The 22,605-nt window shown below is 36.7% G+C and overlaps 1 protein-coding gene and 1 long non-coding RNA gene across 2 annotated transcripts; both read right to left on the bottom strand.

Annotated features, from left to right (window-relative positions):
- Positions 1-830: 830 nt before the first annotated feature.
- LOC147488235 (uncharacterized) lies at positions 831-5,501 on the bottom strand. The gene is made up of 4 exons (XR_015202156.1): positions 5,264-5,501; positions 4,261-4,715; positions 944-1,424; positions 831-862 (listed from the first exon to the last, which is right to left on the bottom strand). It is a non-coding gene; the product is annotated as an uncharacterized LOC147488235 (long non-coding RNA).
- Positions 5,502-6,719: 1,218 nt separating this feature from the next.
- Positions 6,720-15,025, bottom strand: LOC147488236 (uncharacterized). The gene is given in 4 exon segments (XM_086574315.1): positions 6,720-6,821; positions 11,920-12,660; positions 12,662-13,530; positions 13,563-15,025. Coding segments are annotated over 4 exon segments (2,898 nt in total). The 5' UTR covers positions 14,749-15,025.
- Between the last annotated feature and the right edge of the window lie 7,580 nt (positions 15,026-22,605).

Here is a 22,605-nt window from a genome sequence, read left to right on the forward strand (position 1 = left end):
CAAATTGGTCTATGCAAATCCATTTGGTACTACTTATTAGAAAGTACAAACAAAGTGGGACATTGTTCGGCCATGATCTAATACATTGAAGAATCACTTTGTCACGTATCCAAAATCAGTTCAAGACAATCTTCTCATTAGAGAAATAAGATTTCAGTAATAAAATGAGAAAGATACAAAGTTGAATTGGAGCTCATTGGGATGGTAATTCCCATAAAAATATGATGCACAACCGTGTACATACAAACAGAAAGACCAATACAAATTTAAGGGTTTTGTTTCTTCTTCTTCTTATTATTAAGCAACTCATTAAACAAGTAGTTAATGAGAAATACAAAAAATCAGAACCATTTTATATAGTATGAGCCTTTGAAGAGCTCAATTGTTTGAAGCATTTTCCATTCACAAATTTTCGCAAGTTGGATTGGGTCTGTCTTGGAAGAAAAAGAATTTTAATAATCACCAGAGGAAGGCAATCATAGATGATAACATAACAAAAACGGTGCTAAATGAGTTTCTATCGTGCCATTATGTTCTATAATGTTTTTTTTTTCTATATTTTACCATGATTTGCAGTGTTAGTTGATTACACAACAGGGAGAGAAAGACTAATTTCACCTAGTAATCTTCTTTCCTTTGAGCTAACTTTTTTGTGCTCAAAATGTGGAATATATATTCACCAACTATTCAATATTCAAATTCAATTGTATATGCTGATCGAACAGGTGCCAAAAGTAGTCTTTTCTTGTAAAGCACCGTATATTCTGTTTTTTCTCTTTTGGTCTTGCTGAATTTTTTTATCCTTGTAGAAAATAGAAGTCCAAAAGCAGGCAGATTACACGTTCATTTTCAGGGTAAAGTTCTGTTAAAATGTTGTTAATTTTTTTCTAATTAGCAAGAAACCTGAAAAATACCAGCAAGGTGATAGACTATTAGCATCTACCTCTTGGAGTTCAGCTTCATTTAGGTTTTGTCATAAAGATCTCATAACAATACCCAACTTAGCGTGCGCCTACACATAAGATTGAAAATGAATAATTACATATAATAGTAGAGACTAACACCATAGCAGAATCTTCCAAAGCAGATCTTTCTTTTCAAGGGCCACAACTATAATAGGAGTTACCAGAGTCGACTTTCAGTGTGTCTGAGCTAGCATACTGTAGGGCTGAGTTGATCTTAGTTTCGCACATTCTCGAGTTGATCTGACCTCGAGGTGACATTATAAGTATAGAAAATTTTAGTGATGGAAAAACCAATAGTTATTGCGCAATGATCAAATACTTTGAACTACCATGACTTTAAAAGTGCCTTTATTTGCTCAGTTCACCGACCCTTAGTAACGGAGAGCCGAAGCTCGTTACCAAGATTTAGAATTCTCAAGGACTCAAAGTATGTTTGCTCCATGAATGAATGATTATTACCTACAAAACAATTTGGCGCAAAAAAATAGATGAGAAACAACTTGAAATTCAAGAAATATGCAGTCATGCACTACACCATATATGATATGGTAATGGAATAAATGTTTTAATACTTGAAAATATTATGAAAATGTGTGCATAACACATTCAGATTTCTAAGATCCTAAATAGTATGCATGCCTTCAAGTGTTATATTGCTACACACACACACACACAAAATATACAACTTTATTGAAGCAAATATCATTTTCTACTCACTTAATCGATTGTGCTTCTTCCGGTCATGTGCATAAAGTAAATGACTAAATTTATGGGATATCTCAATAGCTTTGACCAAAGTATGTAAGGCTTCATCATCGGTTCCCAAGGAGAGATGAGCCGTAAGGGTTGATGAAATGACTATGTACTATGTGACTATTTACCAAAGCATGAATCATCTTGGTTGACAAAGAAAATACCAAACTCCGACAACATTTACATTAAGTGCAAATTAATATTCCATTGCAATTTTTTGGGTGTGCCAATTAAATTGGTATACCCAATTGTCATACTCCAACACCAATGTTAATGGCCAACAGACCAAGTACTCAATTACTATAGACCTTAAGCTTCTCTCAATGGGCTTCCCACATTATTCTTGCAAACTTGCCAAGGATTGATTAACACGATTTAAAGTTGTGAATTAATAGTGAGACACTAAATCATTGTACTAAGCATTCAATTTAGCCAAAATAAAAAATAAAGCGTACTCTCTGATAAATGAATGGCTATTCTTGCACAAATCCACTCAGTCCAGATTTGCATTATGATATAACCAACTGCAACGATTCTACAAATATCAAAAACCCATCTCAATAAAACCAAATATCCAATATAATAAGACAGAAAGGGGGGGGGGGGTGAAATAAATCAGAAATGGTAACTACATGCCTTCAAGTGTTATATTGCTACTTGTAGGTCATTTTTTCATGATTGAGGAGTATGTTGTACTCCAACCTATGCAACGCCATCGCACAAGCCCTTATAAAGTTATAGGTATGTATTTCATGGCTAGTGACACTATCCTTTCCCCCAAGCCCATTCTTGTAAAATGCATAGTATGAATGTGTCAGTGCAGCAAAGGCAACAACTATTCTTTTGTTCTATATATTCGTCATTAACAACCTATGGTAATTAAACTGAGTCCCTCATGTCACCGCAGATCTAGGGGCTGCTGGAACTCTGCATACTGGATATTCAAGAGGGGTTCATGGAGTAGACTCTATTAGTTCACATGGTTATGAAATGCTCAATGCTCCATAACCTATTTAGACCCCCATTAAGAAATAAAGGCCATGTTTTATAGTCTAACCTATGTAGATATCAAACCTATTTAGACTCCCATTTAGATTTGATGCACGAGCAAGCATAAGATATTAAATGTATTTCAAAAATAGATATTAAATGTATTTGAAAGTAGTTTCCATTACAAATAGCAAGCATAGATCAATATGGGATAGGATGCTATAAAGTAGAACGTTGTGTAAAAAAAAAACAATAGTGAAGCTTACAAAAATAGTACCCATAATAGCGCAAAATCTGTTGCCTCCAAATGGAAGGAAACCTACAAGGCTGCAATAAAAGTATATTGAATCCGGTAAAGAATCAACATGATCACCACCAAAAGGATAGTGTTTATTGCAAGCTCAAAAGAGAACTCTGTGAAATTTGAAGGAAAAATGAATGAAACATTCCATCCACATTCCAACAATATTAGAAACTTAATAACATTTTTCGGTAAGTAAATATTGTTTTTAGTTACTGGTTTACTATCAACAACACAAACAACAACCATCATATTCCATGGCCAGGAAAATAATTCCTAATCAAGAAATGAGAAGCGAACGGTCAAATCAGATAGAAAACATGAAAAATATTTCATAATATAATTCAAAAATATAAAGTCTAGGGAAAAAAAAATCTGAAAACCACTTTAGTTCCTACTTCTTAATTCAATCCCAAAACCCAATTTCAAAAACTGCATGTTGTAAACAATACCCACAACTCAATTTCAAAAATAAACTAAACGTATAAAGCAAATCCCAATTTCAAAAAGAATCTCATCAAATCCCCAAATCGACTTCTTTAAAAAGAATACCAACACTAAGTTAACTGAAACATTGAAAATTCAAGTCAAAGGGATTAAAATCCTCATTTATTCATATAATTGGTACAATTATTTGGGAAAGTCTCCAAATGGTGCATCTATTATTTGATTGGAAATTCGTAATGCATCACTTGAATACAATTCTAGTTCTTCCCTATCTCTACTTATCCAAAAAAAGGTCCGCTCTATCTCTCTCCCTATTACTCAAGCCTTAGTTTATATGAAAGGAAAGTGCGAAAAAACTAGAGTCAAAGCAAGAAGCTGATTATAAGCACAAAAACTCCCAAAGGACAAATTTTTAGTGTCCTAGGCATCATATAAAGAATCCTTTTAAAACCATCATTATCCAAATGATTATGAGGGTTCAGTCTATTGAAATGTCCTATATGACTGAAGGCATTAGCATTCTTACTGAACTATCATCAAAAGGTACATAGTTTGCTAATCCTTATAACCTCTTTTTCTTATGAAATTCTCTACAATAAAAATCCAAATAAGAAATCCTTGATGGTCCAGGCATTGCTTGCACACACATATAAACATGTTGACAAAATCTTGTAATGGTACTCACACATGTAGAATTTTTTTCCCGATGGAGTTTTTATTTAATGTGATACACGTATATATCTCAAGCCATGTGATCAGTACCATTTCTATTGCTTTAGGAGCTAAGTAGGCATAAGTACTTACAGTTATAGGGCTTGGATTCAAAATTCTGCTTGACAGTTTCATTCCGTTAAAAGAGAGCCAAGGAGGGCAAGTAAACTCAGCCATCGAAATATGCAGGCAAGAAGAATCAACTATTAAACAAAAATGGAAATAAAATAGGAAAATGATCTTCTAAAGTCTATAAAGTGCTCACTTTTTTGTACAGGTTCATAAGATTAGAATCCTCGAAAGGCAAGTAACCTGCAAGTAATACAAATAGGATAACACCACATGACCACAACTCTGCCATTGCCCCATCATAGCCTCTATCATTGAGGACCTACCCAATTGAATAGACAAGATATTCCCAGGTTATTTACAACTAAAGAAAATAAAGAGAACTACAACAGAGAAATTTGATATGATATGGGAACCAATAGTAACTCTGGAGCAACATAATTTGGAGTACCACAGGTAGTGTGAAGTAGGCTATCGTCCTACCACAAAAACGTTTATAGTTAGAATCAAATCTAGATCTATGAAGAACATCTGGAAAAAAAAAGTTCAAAAAAATTAGAGTCCACAAGACCCTCACTCCCCACAAGACCAAACTTTAACAGATAGAATATTGGGAAAAACGTATACGAACAAATATAAACAGACAAAGACGAAATACAAAAAATTGTCAATAATTTTCATTATTTAGAATTGAAATTATCCTGACTTGTTGAGACAGTGAGCTTAATCTAAAATCAGAAACTTTGAGCTTCCCACACATGTCGAGGAGTAAAATTTATGGCTGAGCACATGCAAAGTTGAGGAAATGAAGCCTTGTTTCAACAAAATCAACATAAAATGAATTTGAGACATGCAAAAGTAATGGATTTATCTTCAAGTCTCTGTGGTAAACACCTTAATCAACAACATTAATAGCAAAAGGAAACAATAAAAATGAACACGATAAAAGCAACACCATTTAAAACCATAAATCCAGCTAAACAAATAGAAAAACTTCAAAAGAAAAAATCCATATAAAATTGGTTACCTTATAAAAGGCGAAATTCAACTGGATTGATGCACGTGTTGTTGCAAGAGATAGAGGAGAGCAAAAAAGGAGGGGAAAATGAAGGAAAATTGAAGGAGGGATTTGATTTGAAGGGAGATAGAGAGAATGACGGTTGGTTGGGAAGAAAGATCTGATAGTTGTTACGTTTTTTTTGTTTTTTTTAACTTTCAATTTGTTGCGTAATGTTGTCGACAGAGATAGAGAGAAGAGAGAGAGATAGTGGGATACAAAGGGTTTTTGGGCATGTTATTATGTTTGGGAAGAGAAAACGATTAGGGTTATTAAATTCAGTATTAAAGTGAGTATTTATGGTGTGTACAATTCAAATGATGCGTGGATTTTGTATTTTAATTCATTGACACATGAAATTACCAATTACTCTTATTTAAAGTGTTAAGCAATATTTTAATTTAAGGTCAATATGGGTACTAAGAATTTACAATGGCGTAAAAAGACTAAGTACTCCTTTTTAATAGTATTTGGGTGTTTTGATTTATTTATTCATTAGGGGTATTATGCGTAAGAAAAATACCTGGATGAATTTAAGAGTCTAGGTTAGTTATAAGAAAATTTATTTCTAGAGGTAGAAAATAGTCTAAAAGCAACAATGACTTCAAAAGTGACTCTTAACTTCATGGATTCCTTGAAAATCAGTGGCTTTAGAAATCAATTTTTTTTTTTAAATTTTCTCATCATAGAAAATCACCATTAATCATACCATGTTGGACATTTATTTTTCGCTAAACAAACATTTTGTTCCCACCCCCAAACTTCTTATAGACATTGTCCTCAATGTTAACATAGATACGGAATTTAAAAGATAGACAAGTAAAAGTATATAAGGAAAGAGGTTACCAAGAGCTTCCAAAAACGAAAAATAATATCTTTAAGTCACCTGTAGAAATTAGTACCTCACAAAAGATATAACAATGATAATATAAAAGAGGACCCAGTTACTACAATGACTAAAATGTGTCACGTGTCTCATCCCATAGAGTTACACGTCTCCAAAAAGGCAGAGAAAAGGTGCTAGAGTGGAATGCATGATACACGTGCACAAAAGACTCAACAAAAATAAAAACATGGGTTGCCTCCCATAAGCGCTTCTGATTAACGTCTCTCTAGTGCATTTAATGCTTCAAGACACCCAATTCTTAGATTAGCATTTTGTCTACCAACTAAACACAAAATGAACTCCCCAAAATTGAAAAAATTTCGACAGAGTCTCCTTTGTATTTTCGACATTTCATAAATACAAAACCTGTCATAACCTGAAAATCACAATAATATGTTTCTCATTGGTTAACCCAAATGGAGACTAGGGCTGGAATGAAATATTTGGGAGCAATAATGGTGACTCTTACAAAAGAAAAGTAAAACCTAAAAACAACGAAAAACAAAACCTAAACTACTAAAATACAATAAGCATACTCCTTTAGTCATGATAAACAGGATCAATAAGATCCACTTCTTCCACATCCTTATTAGCAAAACCATCAAGATATGGTTTCAACCTGTTCACGCATTCATACCATTTCTGCAAAAACCAAGGAAACACGATAATCAATACGAAATTATATAAAATAACTGGACTAACTCATATAAAATTGGCGTGAATATGTAATAATTCTGCACTTATCAAATACCCCCGAACTTACATTTTGCTAGTCCTCGAGCAAAACTAAAACTAAACTAATGACAAAACAAAAATTCTAACTCACTTTCAGAGGAATCACGATTACACTTAGCATGTGTAACAAGCCTTTAAACCTCTAGGTTACCCCTAGTGGACGAGTTTAGTCTCGCGGAGGGTTTTCTAAACGGTACCCACAAACATTAACATAGCATAACCAATGGTGAAATAATTTTCTCGGAGATAAAATCTTTTTAAGCCCACTACTAAACAAGTTCAAAAATCAGCAATTGTCACAGTTTACATCATCATTACCAAGACTCATCACTACTTCCAAAGATAGAAATCATTGATTACTACTCCAAACCAAAGCGTGTGTGTGTGTTTAGCCAAACTAATACAATCTCTTATCCAAGTAACGGAATTCCTAACTTACTATCCAAAGAACATATCAACCTCAATCCTCACCATTCATACACTCACAAGAAAGTCTCTCTCTTAGATAAGTTTTCAATTTTACCTCGTATGTGGAAATGAGTAAAATAATAGAACATCCCACATACTTAGCCAGAAAGACGGACTTATGAAATTTCAAAAACAAATTAGTCTCATGGAAAGAACATCAATCACATGTGAAGTGTCGGGTCCTTCACTTTAGCATCCTCTCACCTATTCTACACTTCATATCATACTTTTGTGATAAGTCTGGGTATTAAGGCGGGGGCTTAGGATAGGTTGACAAGAAAATGGTAAAAAGGAATCAAAAATTTCTGAGAATAAACTAAAGACCATCTTGTACTTGACCTTCATGGAAAATTTCTTCACTTTGTAGATCACATTACTTGACTTTCTCACTACTTCTGCTCAATGATTTCTCTTTTTTTAAAAAATCACTTTGAGCAAAAGGAATGATTTTCTTCATTTGATTTTGGTAAATTTTCCTTCCGAATCTTCTTTCTTCTAGCTTTCTCCTTAGTCTTTTAGAAATTCTCAGAAATATGGGTAAGGCCAATAATATGGGTTTACACTCCATATCTGGAGTTGGGTTAAGTATAGTTGGTTTGAGAAGAAAAGGCTTAATATATAAGGCTCAAAAAGGGTTAACATGATGATCTTACTAGGTGGTATAGATAAAGGCTAATTGGCTTACTACTTGACTTATCAGTATGATATTCCGCTTCGAATAGACTACAAGACCTAATGGCTATCTCCCCAGTTGATGTCACTTCGTGATCGACCAAAATAAGAAAAAAATGAGACCATATCTGGCTAATTTAAGCCACAGAATAATGATTGAGTCAACTTGGACTCTGAATTTACGTAAAAACTCTCCAAGAAATTCAAAGGCTCAAATCTCACGGGTTAAGTCTCTATATTCCTCTTCTAGTTCACTAGGAGATTAAATTACTCTTCAATTTGACATGTATCAGGTGGCTAATAGTGCATATTCCACTTTGGCTTAGACTTTCATCAACAAAATTTATTTCTAGAGGTAGAAAATAGTCTAAAAGCAACAATGACTTCAAAAGTGACTCTTAACTTCATGGATTCCTTGAAAATCAGTGGCTTTAGAAATCAATTTTTTTTTTTAAATTTTCTCATCATAGAAAATCACCATTAATCATACCATGTTGGACATTTATTTTTCGCTAAACAAACATTTTGTTCCCACCCCCAAACTTCTTATAGACATTGTCCTCAATGTTAACATAGATACGGAATTTAAAAGATAGACAAGTAAAAGTATATAAGGAAAGAGGTTACCAAGAGCTTCCAAAAACGAAAAATAATATCTTTAAGTCACCTGTAGAAATTAGTACCTCACAAAAGATATAACAATGATAATATAAAAGAGGACCCAGCCATTACAATGACTAAAATGTGTCCGTGTCTCATCCCATAGAGTTACACGCCTCCAAAAAGGCAGAGAAAAGGTGCTAGAGTGGAATGCATGATACACGCACAAAAGACTCAACAAAATAAAAACATGGGTTGCCTCCCATAAGCGCTTACATTAAACGCTCTCTAGCGCATTTAATGCTTCGACACCCAATTCTTAGATTAGCATTTTGTCTACCAACTAAACACAAAATGAACTCCCCAAAATTGAAAAAATTTCGACAGAGTCTCCTTTGTATTTTCGACATTTCATAAATACAAAACCGTCATAACCTGAAAATCACAATAATATGTTTCTCATTGGTTAACCCAAATGGAGACTAGGGGCTGGAATGAAATATTTGGGAGCAATAAAGTGACTCTTACAAAAGAAAAGTAAAACCTAAAACAACGAAAAACAAAACCTAAACTACTAAAATACAATAAGCATACTCCTTTAGTCATGATAAAGCGGGATCAATAAGATCCACTTCTTCCACATCCTTATTAGCAAAACCATCAAGATATGGTTTCAAGCGCGTCACCATTAACCTTAAACATACGACCATCCGTAGGATCCTCTATCTCAACAGCTCCATAAGGAAAAACAGTTTTAACAATGAAAGGACCAGTCCACCTAGAACGTAACTTACCAGGAAAAAGACGCAAACGAGAATTATATAGCAAAACTTTTTGATTAGGTTCAAAGGACTTGCGAAGAATAGATTTATCATGAAAAATCTTAGTCCGCTCCTTGTAAATCTTGGCATTCTCATATGCCTCATTCCTTAACTCAGCTAACTCATTTAATTGAAGCTTACGTTGTGAACCTGCTCTACGCATGTCAAAGTTAAAAGTTTTAATGGCCCAGAAAGCACGATGTTCTAATTCCACAGGCAAATGACATGCCTTCCCAAACACAAGCCTATAAGGAGACATACCAATGGGAGTCTTATAAGCAGTCCTATAAGCCCAAAGGGAATCATTAAGACGTTGAGACCAATCCTTACGGTCAGGTCGTACCGTCTTTTCTAAAATCCGTTTAATTTCCCTATTAGATACTTCAACTTGGCCACTAGTTTGGGGATGGTAAGGGGTAGCAAGTTTATGAGTAATAGAGTACTTTTTCATTAAAGATTCAAACGCACGATTTGTAAAATGAGTACCATTATCACTTATAATTGCACGAGGAGTACCAAAACGAGAAAATATATTATATTTCAAAAAGTTAACTACAACCTTGTGATCATTCGTTTTACATGGCAATCGCCTCAACCCACTTAGAAACATAATCTACCGCGACGAGGATATAAAGATAACCAAAGGAAGGTGGAAAAGGACCCATGAAGTCTATACCCCACACACATCAAAAGTTCAACAACCAAAATAGGGAAAGAGGCATCATGTTCCTATGGGAAATATTACCCCGTCTGTTGACATCGATCACATCCTAAACAAAACTCATGTGCATCTCTAAATAGAGTAGGCCAATAAAAAACCACATCGCAAAACCTTAGCAGCCGCCTTCTTAGGACCAAAGTGACCACCACATGCATGGTCATGGCAAAAGGAGAGAATACTCTAAACTCACTCTCCCGAACACATCTCCTAATAATATTATCAGGGCATGATTTAAACAAGTATGGGTCATCCTAAAAAAATACTTAACCTCGAAGAAACTTAGATTTATCTTGTTTTTCCAATGAGAAGGAAACTGACCTATAACAAGATAATTAACAATATCCGCATACCAAGGCAACCGGGAGACATCAAAAAGTTGCTCATCGGGGAAGGACTCATTCAAAGGCAAAAGACTAGTAGAAGACTCTACTATAAGCCTAGACAAGTGGTGGTGTCGACCACGCTCTTCTCGCACTTTTATCCCTAATCTCAATGTCAAACTCTTGTAATAAGAGGACCCAACGAATAAGACGCTTTAGCATCCTTTTTAGAAAGAAGATACTTCAAAGCCTAATGATCAATAAAACATGACAACCTTAGACCCTATGAGATAAGACCTAAACTTGTCTAAAGCAAACACAACAGCTAACAACTCCTTTTCGGTTGTAGTGTAATTCATTTGGGCATCATTAAGAGTTCGACTCGCATAATAAATTACATGGGGCAATTTATCAAACCGTTGACCTAAAACAGCCCCAATAGCATAATCCGACGCATCACACATTAACTCAAAAGGCACACTCCAATCAGGTGGTTGTATGATAGGAGCGGTAGTCAATAAATGCTTAAGCTTCTCAAAAGCTTTCAAACAATCGTCATCAAAGACAAAATCGACGTCCTTACCAAGTAAATTGCATAAGGGACGAGAAATCTTGCTAAAGTCCTTAATGAATCGCCTATAAAATCCAAAGATGACCTAAAAGACCTAATATCTTTCCACAGTCTTAGGTGGTGGAAGACTAGAAATGACATCAATTTTTGCCTTATCAACCTCAATGCCTTTACTAGAAACGATATGACCAAGAACAATACCTGTTGAACCATAAAATGACATTTCTCCCAATTCAACACCGATTCTTCTCCTTGCACCTAATTAATACTAATTCCAAATGGTGCAAACCCTCATCAAAAGAATCACCAAATACGAGAAGTCATCCATAAACACCTCAAGAAACCTCTCTACCATGTCGGAAAAATGCTAAGCATGCATCTCTCGAAGGTACCAGTGCATTACATAACCCAAATGGCATAATGACGGTAGGCAAAAGTTCCAAAAGGACAAGTAAAAGTAGTCTTTTCTTGATCCTCGGTGTAATACATATTTGGTAATAACCGAATAACCATCGAGAAAACAATAATCGGGATGACCGGCTAACCGCTCGAGCATCCGGTCAATAAAAGGAAGAGGAAAGTGATCTTTCCTAGTGGCTAGATTCAACTTACGATAGTCAATACAAAATGCCACCCAAGAGTCATACGGTAGGAACTAACTCGCCATTCACATTCTTAACTACCGTAATACCGGACTTTTAGGTACAACCCTGAACCGGACTCACCCATTGACTATCGGAGATGGGATAAATGATACCGTGATCTAACAACTTAAGAACCTCGGCTCTCACTACCTCTCTCATGTTAGGATTAAGCCGCCTCTCGAACTCACGCGGGTTGGTTTAGCATTATCCTCTAGATGAATATGATGCATACAATCAGTGGGGCTGATCCCGTTAATATCAGCAATAGTCCACCCTAGAGCTGTTTTATGGTCTCTAAGAACCCTAATCAACTTATCCTCTTGTTCACTATCGAGATTAGACGCAATAATAACAGGCAAGGTCTCAACAGGCCCCAAAAAGACATATTTAAGAGTATCTGGTAATGGTTTCAACTCAAGCTTAGGAGGACTATCTATGGAAGAAACTGGTTTAGACTCAGAAGGAGAAAGAGGTTCTACCTTGGTTTTCCACTTATTAGTATCTAAGATCGGGGTAGCATCAAGCAAAGCATTAACTTCACAAATAGAACTATCCACATCAAAATTACCACCAAAATGAGCTAAACAAGACTCAAGAGGGTCATCGGAATAACTCTCTAAGAAAGTCTTATGGACCACAGACTCAATAAGATTAACTTCCCAAAAATCATCAGGCTCAGGGAGTTGTTGACCCACATTAAACACGTTAAGCTCGGTAGTCATATTACCAAAAGAAAGTTTCAACACTCCATTACGGCAGTTAATGATAGCATTAGATGTGGCCAAGAATGGACGACCTAAGATAACAGGAATGTGGTGCTTAGGGTCCTGAACAGGCTGTGTATCTAGAACAATAAAATCAACAGGGAAATAAAACTTGTCAACCTGAATCAAAACATCCTCAATAATACCCCGTGGAACTCTCACGGAGACTATCCGCTAATTGAAGAGTAATGGTGGTGGGTTTTAACTTACCAAGACCAAGCTGTAAATAAACCGAATAGGGTAACAAATTAACACTAGCCCCTAAATCTAGCAATGCCTTCTCAATCATATGATCACCAATTACGCAAGAAATAGTAGGGCATCCAGGATCTCTAAACTTAGGCGGGGTTTGGTTTTGGATAATGGAGCTCACTTGCTCGGTAAGGAAGGCTTTCTTGTGCACATTCAACTTACGTTTCTGTGTGCACAAATCCTTAAGAAACTTGGCATAAGAAGGAACTTGTTTTATGGCATCAAGTAATGGAATGTTGATTTGAACTTGTTTAAACAGCTCCATCATCTCACTCAAATTAGAACCTTTCTTAGCCTGATCTAACCGTTGGGGAAAAGGAGCTTTTGGTATATAAGAAGGTATAGGACTAGTCTGCACAGGAGTAGGAGGTTCTAAGCTCTCCTTGGAAGTATTACGACTAGTAGTCCCACTTACGTCATTCTCCTCCCTTACAATCTCTATAGGATCAGGTCCAACCTCACCATCCTTAGGTACCTCAACCCTATTATCAACCTGTTTTACCACTCCTAAGAATAGTAATAGACTTGGCTTGCTCCCCGGTGGTTCCCTTTGGTTCAAGTTAGAACTTATTTCAAATTGTCCCCTAGGATTAGCTCTTGGTTGACTAGGAAACTTACCCTTGTCCCTCTCATTCAAAGTATTAGCAATTTGACCAATTTGAACTTCCAACTTCCTAAGGGCTTGAGCATTCTCCTGAGTAGCCGTTTGACTGGCTTGCATAAACTGTTGGGTTGTTTCCTGGAATTTCATGGTGGTCTGTGCTAATTGAGCCATAGTTTCTTCTAAAGGTGACAGCTTAGGTGGTTGGGGTGTATATTGTTGCACCGGGTTTGTATTACTAACTGGACCACCCTGATGTATACCCTTGGACCAAGATAGGTTGGGGTGGTTACGCCACCCAGGTTATAATTATAGAAAAACGGATTATTGCCTGGCTTTTGGTGTGAATTAAAAGCATTAACTTGCGCATTGACGCCAGGGCAATTATCAATCACGTGATCAAGACTATCGCACAACAAACAACCAGGGGTCTCAACATTATTAACTTGAGCTGGAGATTTTGTCTCCTTTTCTACCTCAAGAGCCTCAACTCTTCTAACTAAGGCAGCTATTTTGGCATTCGAGTCAAAATCTTTATCAACGTGAAACATAACATTCTTTGTAGTACTACTAGCCACCTTCTTAGGCTCACGACTAGTTTCCCATTGTTGGACCTTTTCAGCAACGTCTTCTAAAAACGACCATGCATCATCCACAGTCTTATCACAGAAATCTCCAGTACTCATGGTCTCAATCATAGCCTTAGAGCTAAAATCAAGACCCTCATAGAGAATCTGTATAAGTCTACCCTTCTCTAGGCCATGGTTAGGACACTGCAAGAGCAGGTCCTTGAACCTCTCCATACACTTCCATAATGACTCTCCATCAGCTTGGCAAAAAGATGATAAATTTTTTCTAAAAGCAGTTGCCTTATGATTAGGGAAAAAATTCTTTAAGAACACAATGCATAATCTTTCCCATGTAGTTATGGAATTAGATGGAAGGGTGTGAAACCAACTTTTCGCTTTCTCCTTAAGGGAAAAAGGGAATAACTTCAGCTTTATAGCCTCATCGCTAAACTGTTGAAGTTTCACAGTCCCACAAATATCTTCAAACTCTCTTACATGAAGATATGGATCTTCCTCATCCGTACCCTTAAACTTAGGAAGTAGCCCAAGTAGATTGGGCTTTAACTCGAAATTATTAGCATTGGTCGGTGGAGGAACGATGCAAGACGGTCGAGTTGTCCTAGTAGGATATATGAATTCCTTAATGGACCTAGGTACTTGGACAACAATGTCATTATTATTGTCAGCCATGTCAGCAAAAATTGATGTATTTCCGACAAAGGTTATAGGTATTTCTAACTCGGCAAGATTTCTAATCCTTTTATGAAGTGTCCGTTCAATTTCTGAATCAAACAGTGCTAACTCTGGATTATTGGATCGAGTCTCAATCATAAACCACTTCTAAAACCTAAGACTCTAATAAATGATGCAAACGATGCTCACACAAACAATACCAAACAAATATTTCAACCCAGATTGAATTTTAAATATTGTTTAATATATTTGCTCCTAAACCCAAATAACACGATTCCCAGTTCTTGTGCAAAAGCACCGTCACTCGATCCACGTGTCAAAAGAGTTTTCCTAGTGAGCGGGCTAAAACCTGTCCTAATGCAAGATGCCTAAGGCTGGTCAAAGGTGACTTAACCAATCCTAAATGCAAGAAACAATAAAACAAACAAAACACAATTTAAACAAACAAAATTCAACCCACAAAGGAAAGAGACATTACCTCGCGTGAGCCTTCGAGGGCTACTTATGATTTTTAGGGTGACGACAAGCAAGAAACTTCACAAAGTCCACAACAAAATCCGACTATCAACCTTGTAAGAAGAAATCTTTGCTTAACTATCTGCAAAAAATAACTAAAATTAAACACGTAAACTACTTAATTAATATAACTACGACTAAACTTAAACTACTTAATCACGATAAATAAGACTTTAAAACTCAATTGTGCCACTACAATCCCGGCAAATGGCGCCAAAAACTTGATAGAAAATTAGTCAGTCTAATTAAATAGACTAATCTAACCCTAGTTAAACCCGCAGCCACGCCTATCGTTGAATATAGTTTTTTAACGGTCGATCCCACAGGGATTGCTTTCGTGACAATTGAATACTAAAATATTACCTAACCTAATTCGAACAATATTTGTTTTATGGAAGTTTGAGTTACTATTAACTAAAATTAACTAATTACTACTAAAGCAATAAATTAAATGGATTAACTATTAACTAAGAAAACACTAAGGCATTGAATCCACCCTAGACCGTTGTAGATTATTTTAGTTTAATTAATTTTAAAGTTCTCTTTTAATTACGAGTAGCACGAGGAAAAGAAATCCCTAGCTTTTCGAAGATGTGAACGTTGAGCTCTTATATAAATCTATATATTGGTTTGATCAATTTCAACAAAGCGAGAATATAAACTCCTAGCAAAAAAATCGTCTTCTTACAAGACGACTTCTCACAAGTTTACGTAAACGATAAAACGATGCTTTGATAAGAACGGAATATGTATCTAACGATTAACTAGTCAAGTCATGCAAGATATAATTAATGAAAGTATACCACTAATATCAATAATTTGAAAATGATCAATGAATCTTTAACTTCCGAGAACAGTAAATCACTTAAACAAGATAAACCCACGCGAAGTCTAGGGCTTCCCTAAGCCCCCAGCTTATAGTTTAGCTACACATAATAACCGGAACCATAAAACGTAAGAGATAAAACTCCCTTTAACAGATCCATAGCCTCTTTGTGAAGTCCTCTCTTGTTGTTGCCTTGGTTCCAACAATCGTCTTCCTCGCAGAACGGCCACCGAGCCTCTCTTCATGCTGTGTTAGACCCACTTTCAGCCAAGAGACGACTTGTTCTTGTTCATCATTCGCGTTCCTCTCTTGTTCCAGCCAAGAACGCCTTCTTTCCCCGTGTGTAGTCTCTCTCCTGCTGCTTGTTGCCTCTTTTCCAAAGAAAGAAACGCGACCTTCCTCGGTTGCTTTTTCCAGCCAAGAAACGCACCTTCTGGGCTGCTAGCGTTTGGTCCCAGCCTCTGATCCTCGTTTCATCGCTTTTCTCCTCTCTCGCTCGGTCCTAGCTTTGTTTTCCTTTCTCCGGTTCTCTCTGCTTTTATTTTCCAGCCAAGACCGACCCTTTTCTCTTCATCGCTTTCGCTTGTATATATAGAGGTTTGGTTTTTAGCGGTGTTTGATTTGGAATGGAACTAGGAGTATCTAATTTGGTAGCGAGATTTTGAATTCGATCGCTTTTATTTGAATAAGGACTTTCGGCCTTTTGTTCTCTGTTCATGAGCGAAGGGTGGAGAAACATAAGGTCTGATTCGGTGCTCTCATGTGGACATGAATCGGTATGGCCATTAGTTGTTAACTGGTTCGGTCCAACCTTTTAACTCTCGGTTCTGGGCTTTGGTCACTTGGGCTTAGTCAAGCGCTAGGAAATAGAGGCCCTCTCTATAGCACAATTAGTCAACTTCCAGCACTTTTCAACCTGTTCACGCATTCATACCATTTCTGCAAAAACCAAGGAAACACGATAATCAATACGAAATTATATAAAATAACTGGACTAACTCATATAAAATTCAAGTGAATATGTAATAATCGCGACTTATCAAGATACTACTACTAGAGATAACAAATTCATCATACAAAATTGCTCAAACTATCTAAATATGGGAAATATCTTTACTATATAGAAAAATGTGGGGGTCGAGGAACAGTGATTTTAGTGTACGTCCTAGGGGCATTTCGGTAATTTCTCAGTTTAGCACAAGGCAGAAATGTTATTTGCTCATAATAGAGAATTCTCTATGCTTCTCGATTTTTCCTCTCTCTCTCCGTTCAGTCTATCTTCGTCTCCCCTCTTTCTCTCCTGTCCTGTTGAAGCTTCGAACTCTCCTCGCCATCGCTATCAATCTGTTCTAATAACTAGTATTTGATTATGGAAACTTGGTGAATTTGATTGCGGTAAGAAACTCTCCAACTCAGAATTATTATTTTTTGGACATTTTCCTTCATGTTTTATTGTGATTAGACAATTTCCTTCATGTGTTATTGTAATGTAAATCGAAAATGTAAAACCATCTCAATCAACAATAGTCGTGAGTCAACTTTCACATTAAATATCCTCAACAGTAGAAGCGCAATTCAATTTGGGCCAAAGTCGTTCAAAAATTGCTACCAAGTGGTACGGTGTCGAAATCACACAAATAAAATTTTTTCGAGGGAATAAAAATAATTTACTTGATACAGGGCGTCCTACTCTTTGGATTAGTCTGTTTTTTTCATAGTACTTCTTACTAAAGCAATAAATATCTGCAATATTGTGACAGAGTTCTGCATTATTGATTGAAACGTTATCTATTGCTACACTTACATTGATGAATTTTGTTCAATATGTTCAGTTTTAAAATTTGTTTGTGCGTTCTTTTCGGTGAAAAGACGAAGCAAAGGGATGACATATAAATAAAACTTTTCGATAGTTGGATTATTGACCATTGTCATTAGCAGCAAGTACACCATTCAACTCCATTGTTTAACTTATTTTTTTGATAATTTGTTTGATTATAATTTTAGCGTTGCTTATATTTGTTGTTATGGGTTGGACTCATTATTTTTAAAGTTTATTTATGCATTTTTGATAAATTAGAGAGAGAGAGATTTGAGAATATTTACTTGATTAATTTCTAAGAAGATTACAAAAGTTTATATAGAGATTTACAAGTTTCTAAAATAGGAACTAAAACTAAAATGGTGCGGTGGAAATCTAAATAATACGTGAAGCGCGGGGTGCGCTCTGGTTAAGCTTTGGTTGAGCGCAGGGTGCGCTATATCTACTGGACTCTTGTCAAGCACAAGGCGCAGGGCGCGCTCTAATCATGTTTTGAATAGGCACATGGCGCGTGATAAGAGCCCAAAACTGTAGTTTTAACCCTGTAACAGGCATACTTTTAGACCAATTATGTGAGTAATAATTAAGAGTTAACACTGATTACGTGTTTTTATGCATTTCAGGTTTCAAAGTCCATTATGTGCAGAAATGTGCCACTTTAGCGAGATAAAGGAGCTAAGGTCGGTTACTAAGGAGTTCCGTGATTAAAGGCCAAGATTCAAGAAGACAAAGCCTTTCTAAAGCCCGGTCAAAAGCTGAAAAGTCGACGCGGGCTGAAACAACACACACAAGTCAGGAGAACTTCCGAAGGCCGTATCTTTGGACTCAGACCTCGTGAATGGGGCCTACCTTATGTCAAAAACGACCGGCTCGAAAAATCTTTCCAATGGTTTAAGCCTTGATCCAATCAGAGGAGCAGAAGTGGACGAAAAGTCTGTTGAAGCCAACTGCAGCTGAAGAGGCCTTTTTGGACTGAAAGAATTGGGTTTTGGGCCTGATTCTCTGGCCCAAAACATGGCTCCAAGCCCATGCACGATTTTTGGATCTGGACATATAAAAACAAAAGCTTAGCTCTTTGTTAATGGTAGCTAGTTAGACCTAAAACCATATAGATAATTCTAGATCTAGTTTTCAGTAGATTAATTAAGTTTTAGTTCCATTTTCAATTCTTGTTTTAGATTAAGTCTTTGAATCATTGTTCTTGATTGATTAGATAAATAAAATAGTTATTTTGTCAATTTCGATTTTTGTCATCTCAATTTATAGATCTAGTTTTAATTCTTGTTGATTATCATTTCGTAGTTTAAGTAGATTGAAACATTGTTAGTTAATTTAGTTAAGTTAGAATTTTAATATGATGAGTAGTTATAATTCAATGGGAAATGATGGTTTGATGACTCAAGGCTAAAACCTCCATTAGAGGGGTTGATGAAGCCTTGATGAAAACTTAGTGGTATAGTGTAGAAGCATTATAGAATCTATTCCACTCTAGAAGGTCGTGATTCGCCATGAGAATGGGTGGACGACCTCACATGCTAGTTAGTATTCGGTAGAAATGCCATGAACACTAGGGATTAGAACTCGAATTTCTTGCCGTAAGAATGTAAGAATCGAGATACAAGAATCTATGCTAGGTTGTTAAGTTGGATTCGAGGTGGATTCAATTCCCCTCTAATCCTTTATCTAGATTAAAAAACAATCATATTTCCATAGCATTCGTAGTTAAATTCAACATAATCAATTTCATATAGGTATCGTAGTATAACACCCTTCGTAAAGCTCTCATTAGACTTAAGACTGACAAATTAGACTATAAAACATTCCATGCTAGAAAACTAGGAGTGGAACGAATTTGTTACTCCACTTTATTTCGATAGACCTGAGAGTAGAAACTTTGATAAACATAGGCTCATAATATAGTTTAGTTTACTTACGTTTTAAGTTCATCGTTCATTTCGTAGGTAAACTATTCAATTTTATGTTTTATCAAATGGCGCTGCTACCATCTTAGTTGCACTTTAGCATTGTTTTTATAGTAGAATAAGTCATTTTTCAGTCCCATTAAACCCACCCACCCTTGTTTGATTCATACTGTGGTTATCCGTTTCAGCGTTGAAAAATTCCGCGACAAAATTCCATCGAAGCGCCGATCGCGCTTATAAGGAAGAGCGCACTGCGCCTCTATAGCACGGAACACGAAGCCGACCGCCCCATACCGAAGCGACCGACCCGCACTAAGTTACTAGAACACGAAGCGCGACCGCGCCCTAAGTGAGTGCACCCGCGCCCTAAGCCAAATTTTCCGGATTTCTACAGGTTTGTTTCGAACTTTCATTTTTAAGTTTTTCAGTGTTCTAACTTGTTATTTACACTGAACACGCGTAAACAAGACACTATTCATAAGCGAAGCAAGGACGCTATCAGGTATTCCTTTCTTCCATACCTCGCATCTCCAGTTAGAGGTTTATACTAAAATATCAAGATTGTTTGGAGTGTTGTCGTGTTTAGACTTAGACTTGCATGAGATTAAGGTCTGGTCGGAGAAAAACACCGAACGTAATTAACCGTCAGCGTCAACAAGCAAATCTATTGAGTATACCAATCACTACACCTCTAGCTACTATTCCACCAACCACACCGGACATAATGGCTGAAGAAAGAGAGACTCCTCTCTCCGACTTTTACAAAGCCTCGAGCGATAGCCCTAAATCTTGCATCGTTCTAGCGGATAAATTGGGGATTTTGAATTCCCCAAACATATTTAATTTGTTACCCGCTTTCCATGGTTTAGACCATGAAAACCTTATCAACACACGCGTGTAGGATTGAACAAGTCCTTACAACATTCCATCATCCTACGGTTGGTACGGAACAAATTAAACTGAGGGTATTTCCCTTCACCTTAGCCGATAAGGGCGTCTTGGTTAAGCGCCCAAGCCTAACTTAACGCGGGACTCGTGGGCTAAACTTGTTCAGCTGTTTATGGAACATTTTTACCCACCCCTAAAGACGGATGAGATGCTTTCCAAGATTCATTTTTTCGACAAAATCCTCATGAATCATTTTCGGAGGCTTGGAATCGTTTCACCGATCTGCTTATAGAGTGTCCACACCATAACCTAGCAAACGACACGTTAGTACGTGCCTTTTTCAAAGGACTTCAACATCACCATAAAGAAGTCCTTGACATAATGAATGGGGGTAGTTTCCTAAGTAAAGGAGCCTCGGAGGCTTACAAATTTTTAGAAGATCAAACTAAACGTAATAACAATTGGGGGGGTAGTGATGATATCCCCCGCGCGGTTATATCTTCTTCAACAGTTAAGGCCACCGGTATGTTTGAGATGAAACCCGATCTAGAACTAAAAAATTTAATCGAATCTCTAACTAAAAAGGTTGAGGCTATTTTCTCAGGCAACAAAAGCCTATCCCGTCATGAATGTTAACTCCAACCCATGTAATGTCCGTTTTGAGTCATGAGCACCCTGAATCCTATTGTCCTCTAAGCCTATGAACAACAACAATTAGAGCAAGACAATGTTTGCTCCATTAATAGCTATCCTATTCCTAATGCCCCATGGAGACAACATCCCAACTTTAGTTGGCTTAAACAACCAACAAGTTTCACCTCCAAGGTTAATAACCAAAATGTTAGGCAAGTTTAACAACTATAATCAAGCTCCACCTAGGCAAGGATTGGGACAAAGTCGTGGAAATTATAATAATTATAACAACCAAGCGCAACCACGCACAAGGTTTAGCACAAGGTCGGGTAATTATAATAGTTATAATACCAATAGAGGTATCGTTCGATTAACAATAGTAACTATCACAACCCACCCATAAATAATCAACGTGGAGATAGTTCCGGTCGCACCACACTGTGACTACTACACAATCACATCCGGATCGTGATAGACGCCTTTATACAAAGTTACCCTAACAACTTTTCCAATCAATGACTCAATCAAACCAACAGATCTTACAATCCATAAATCAGGGCATACAACAGTTAGCCCAAGAGAAAGCCCAACCAAAAGGCGTGTTTCCAGGACAAGCTATACCAAACCCTAAAACAGCAAACACAGCCTTTGAGGTAAACGGTAATACTAGCACGGAAACTACAATCGTAGGTGATCTAAATGCCATCACCACCCTCCGTTCTGGAAGAGTGGTTGATAACAAAGTAACTATGCCTATAGTTACCCCATCAGTACTCCCTACACCGGATATCGAACTAGATACCGAAATAGAAACTGAAGAGCCTACCACTGTAGAGGTACCAGTTAAACCACAACCTAAGAAACACAGAAAGCCAAGGTTACACATCAAGTCGAGCCATACGCTAAAATATAGAGCTTTAAACCACCATTCCTCAAAAAATTAGCCATGCTAACAGGGGATACCAACTTTGAGGAGATTAGGAACGTTTTCAAAAATCTAACGATAAACCTTCCTTTTCTCGAAGCTATTAAAAAGCTACCTAATCACGCTAAGTTTCTTAAAGAGTTGTGCACTACTAGGCATAAGACCAACATACCTAAAGACGCCTTTCTAACTAAATAGTTCCCAACTTTATCCGAAAATAATGGAATTGTTAAGTACAAGGACCCTGGTCGTCCTACTGTAAAATGTACCTTAGGAGATTCTCACACGACGATCGCTTTATTAGACCTGGGGGCGAGTGTTAACTTACTCCCGTATTACTTGTATAAACAAATAGGTCTACAGAAATGCAACCTACAAAAATAACATTGCAATTAGCGGGGGTCAATTAAGTATCCTAAGGGTGTAGTGGAAAACGTGCTTGTTAAGGTTCAGGATTTCTACTATC

This window comes from Coptis chinensis, chromosome 7 (genome assembly GCF_015680905.1).
Source record: "Coptis chinensis isolate HL-2020 chromosome 7, ASM1568090v1, whole genome shotgun sequence".
Taxonomy (NCBI): Eukaryota; Viridiplantae; Streptophyta; class Magnoliopsida; order Ranunculales; family Ranunculaceae; genus Coptis; species Coptis chinensis.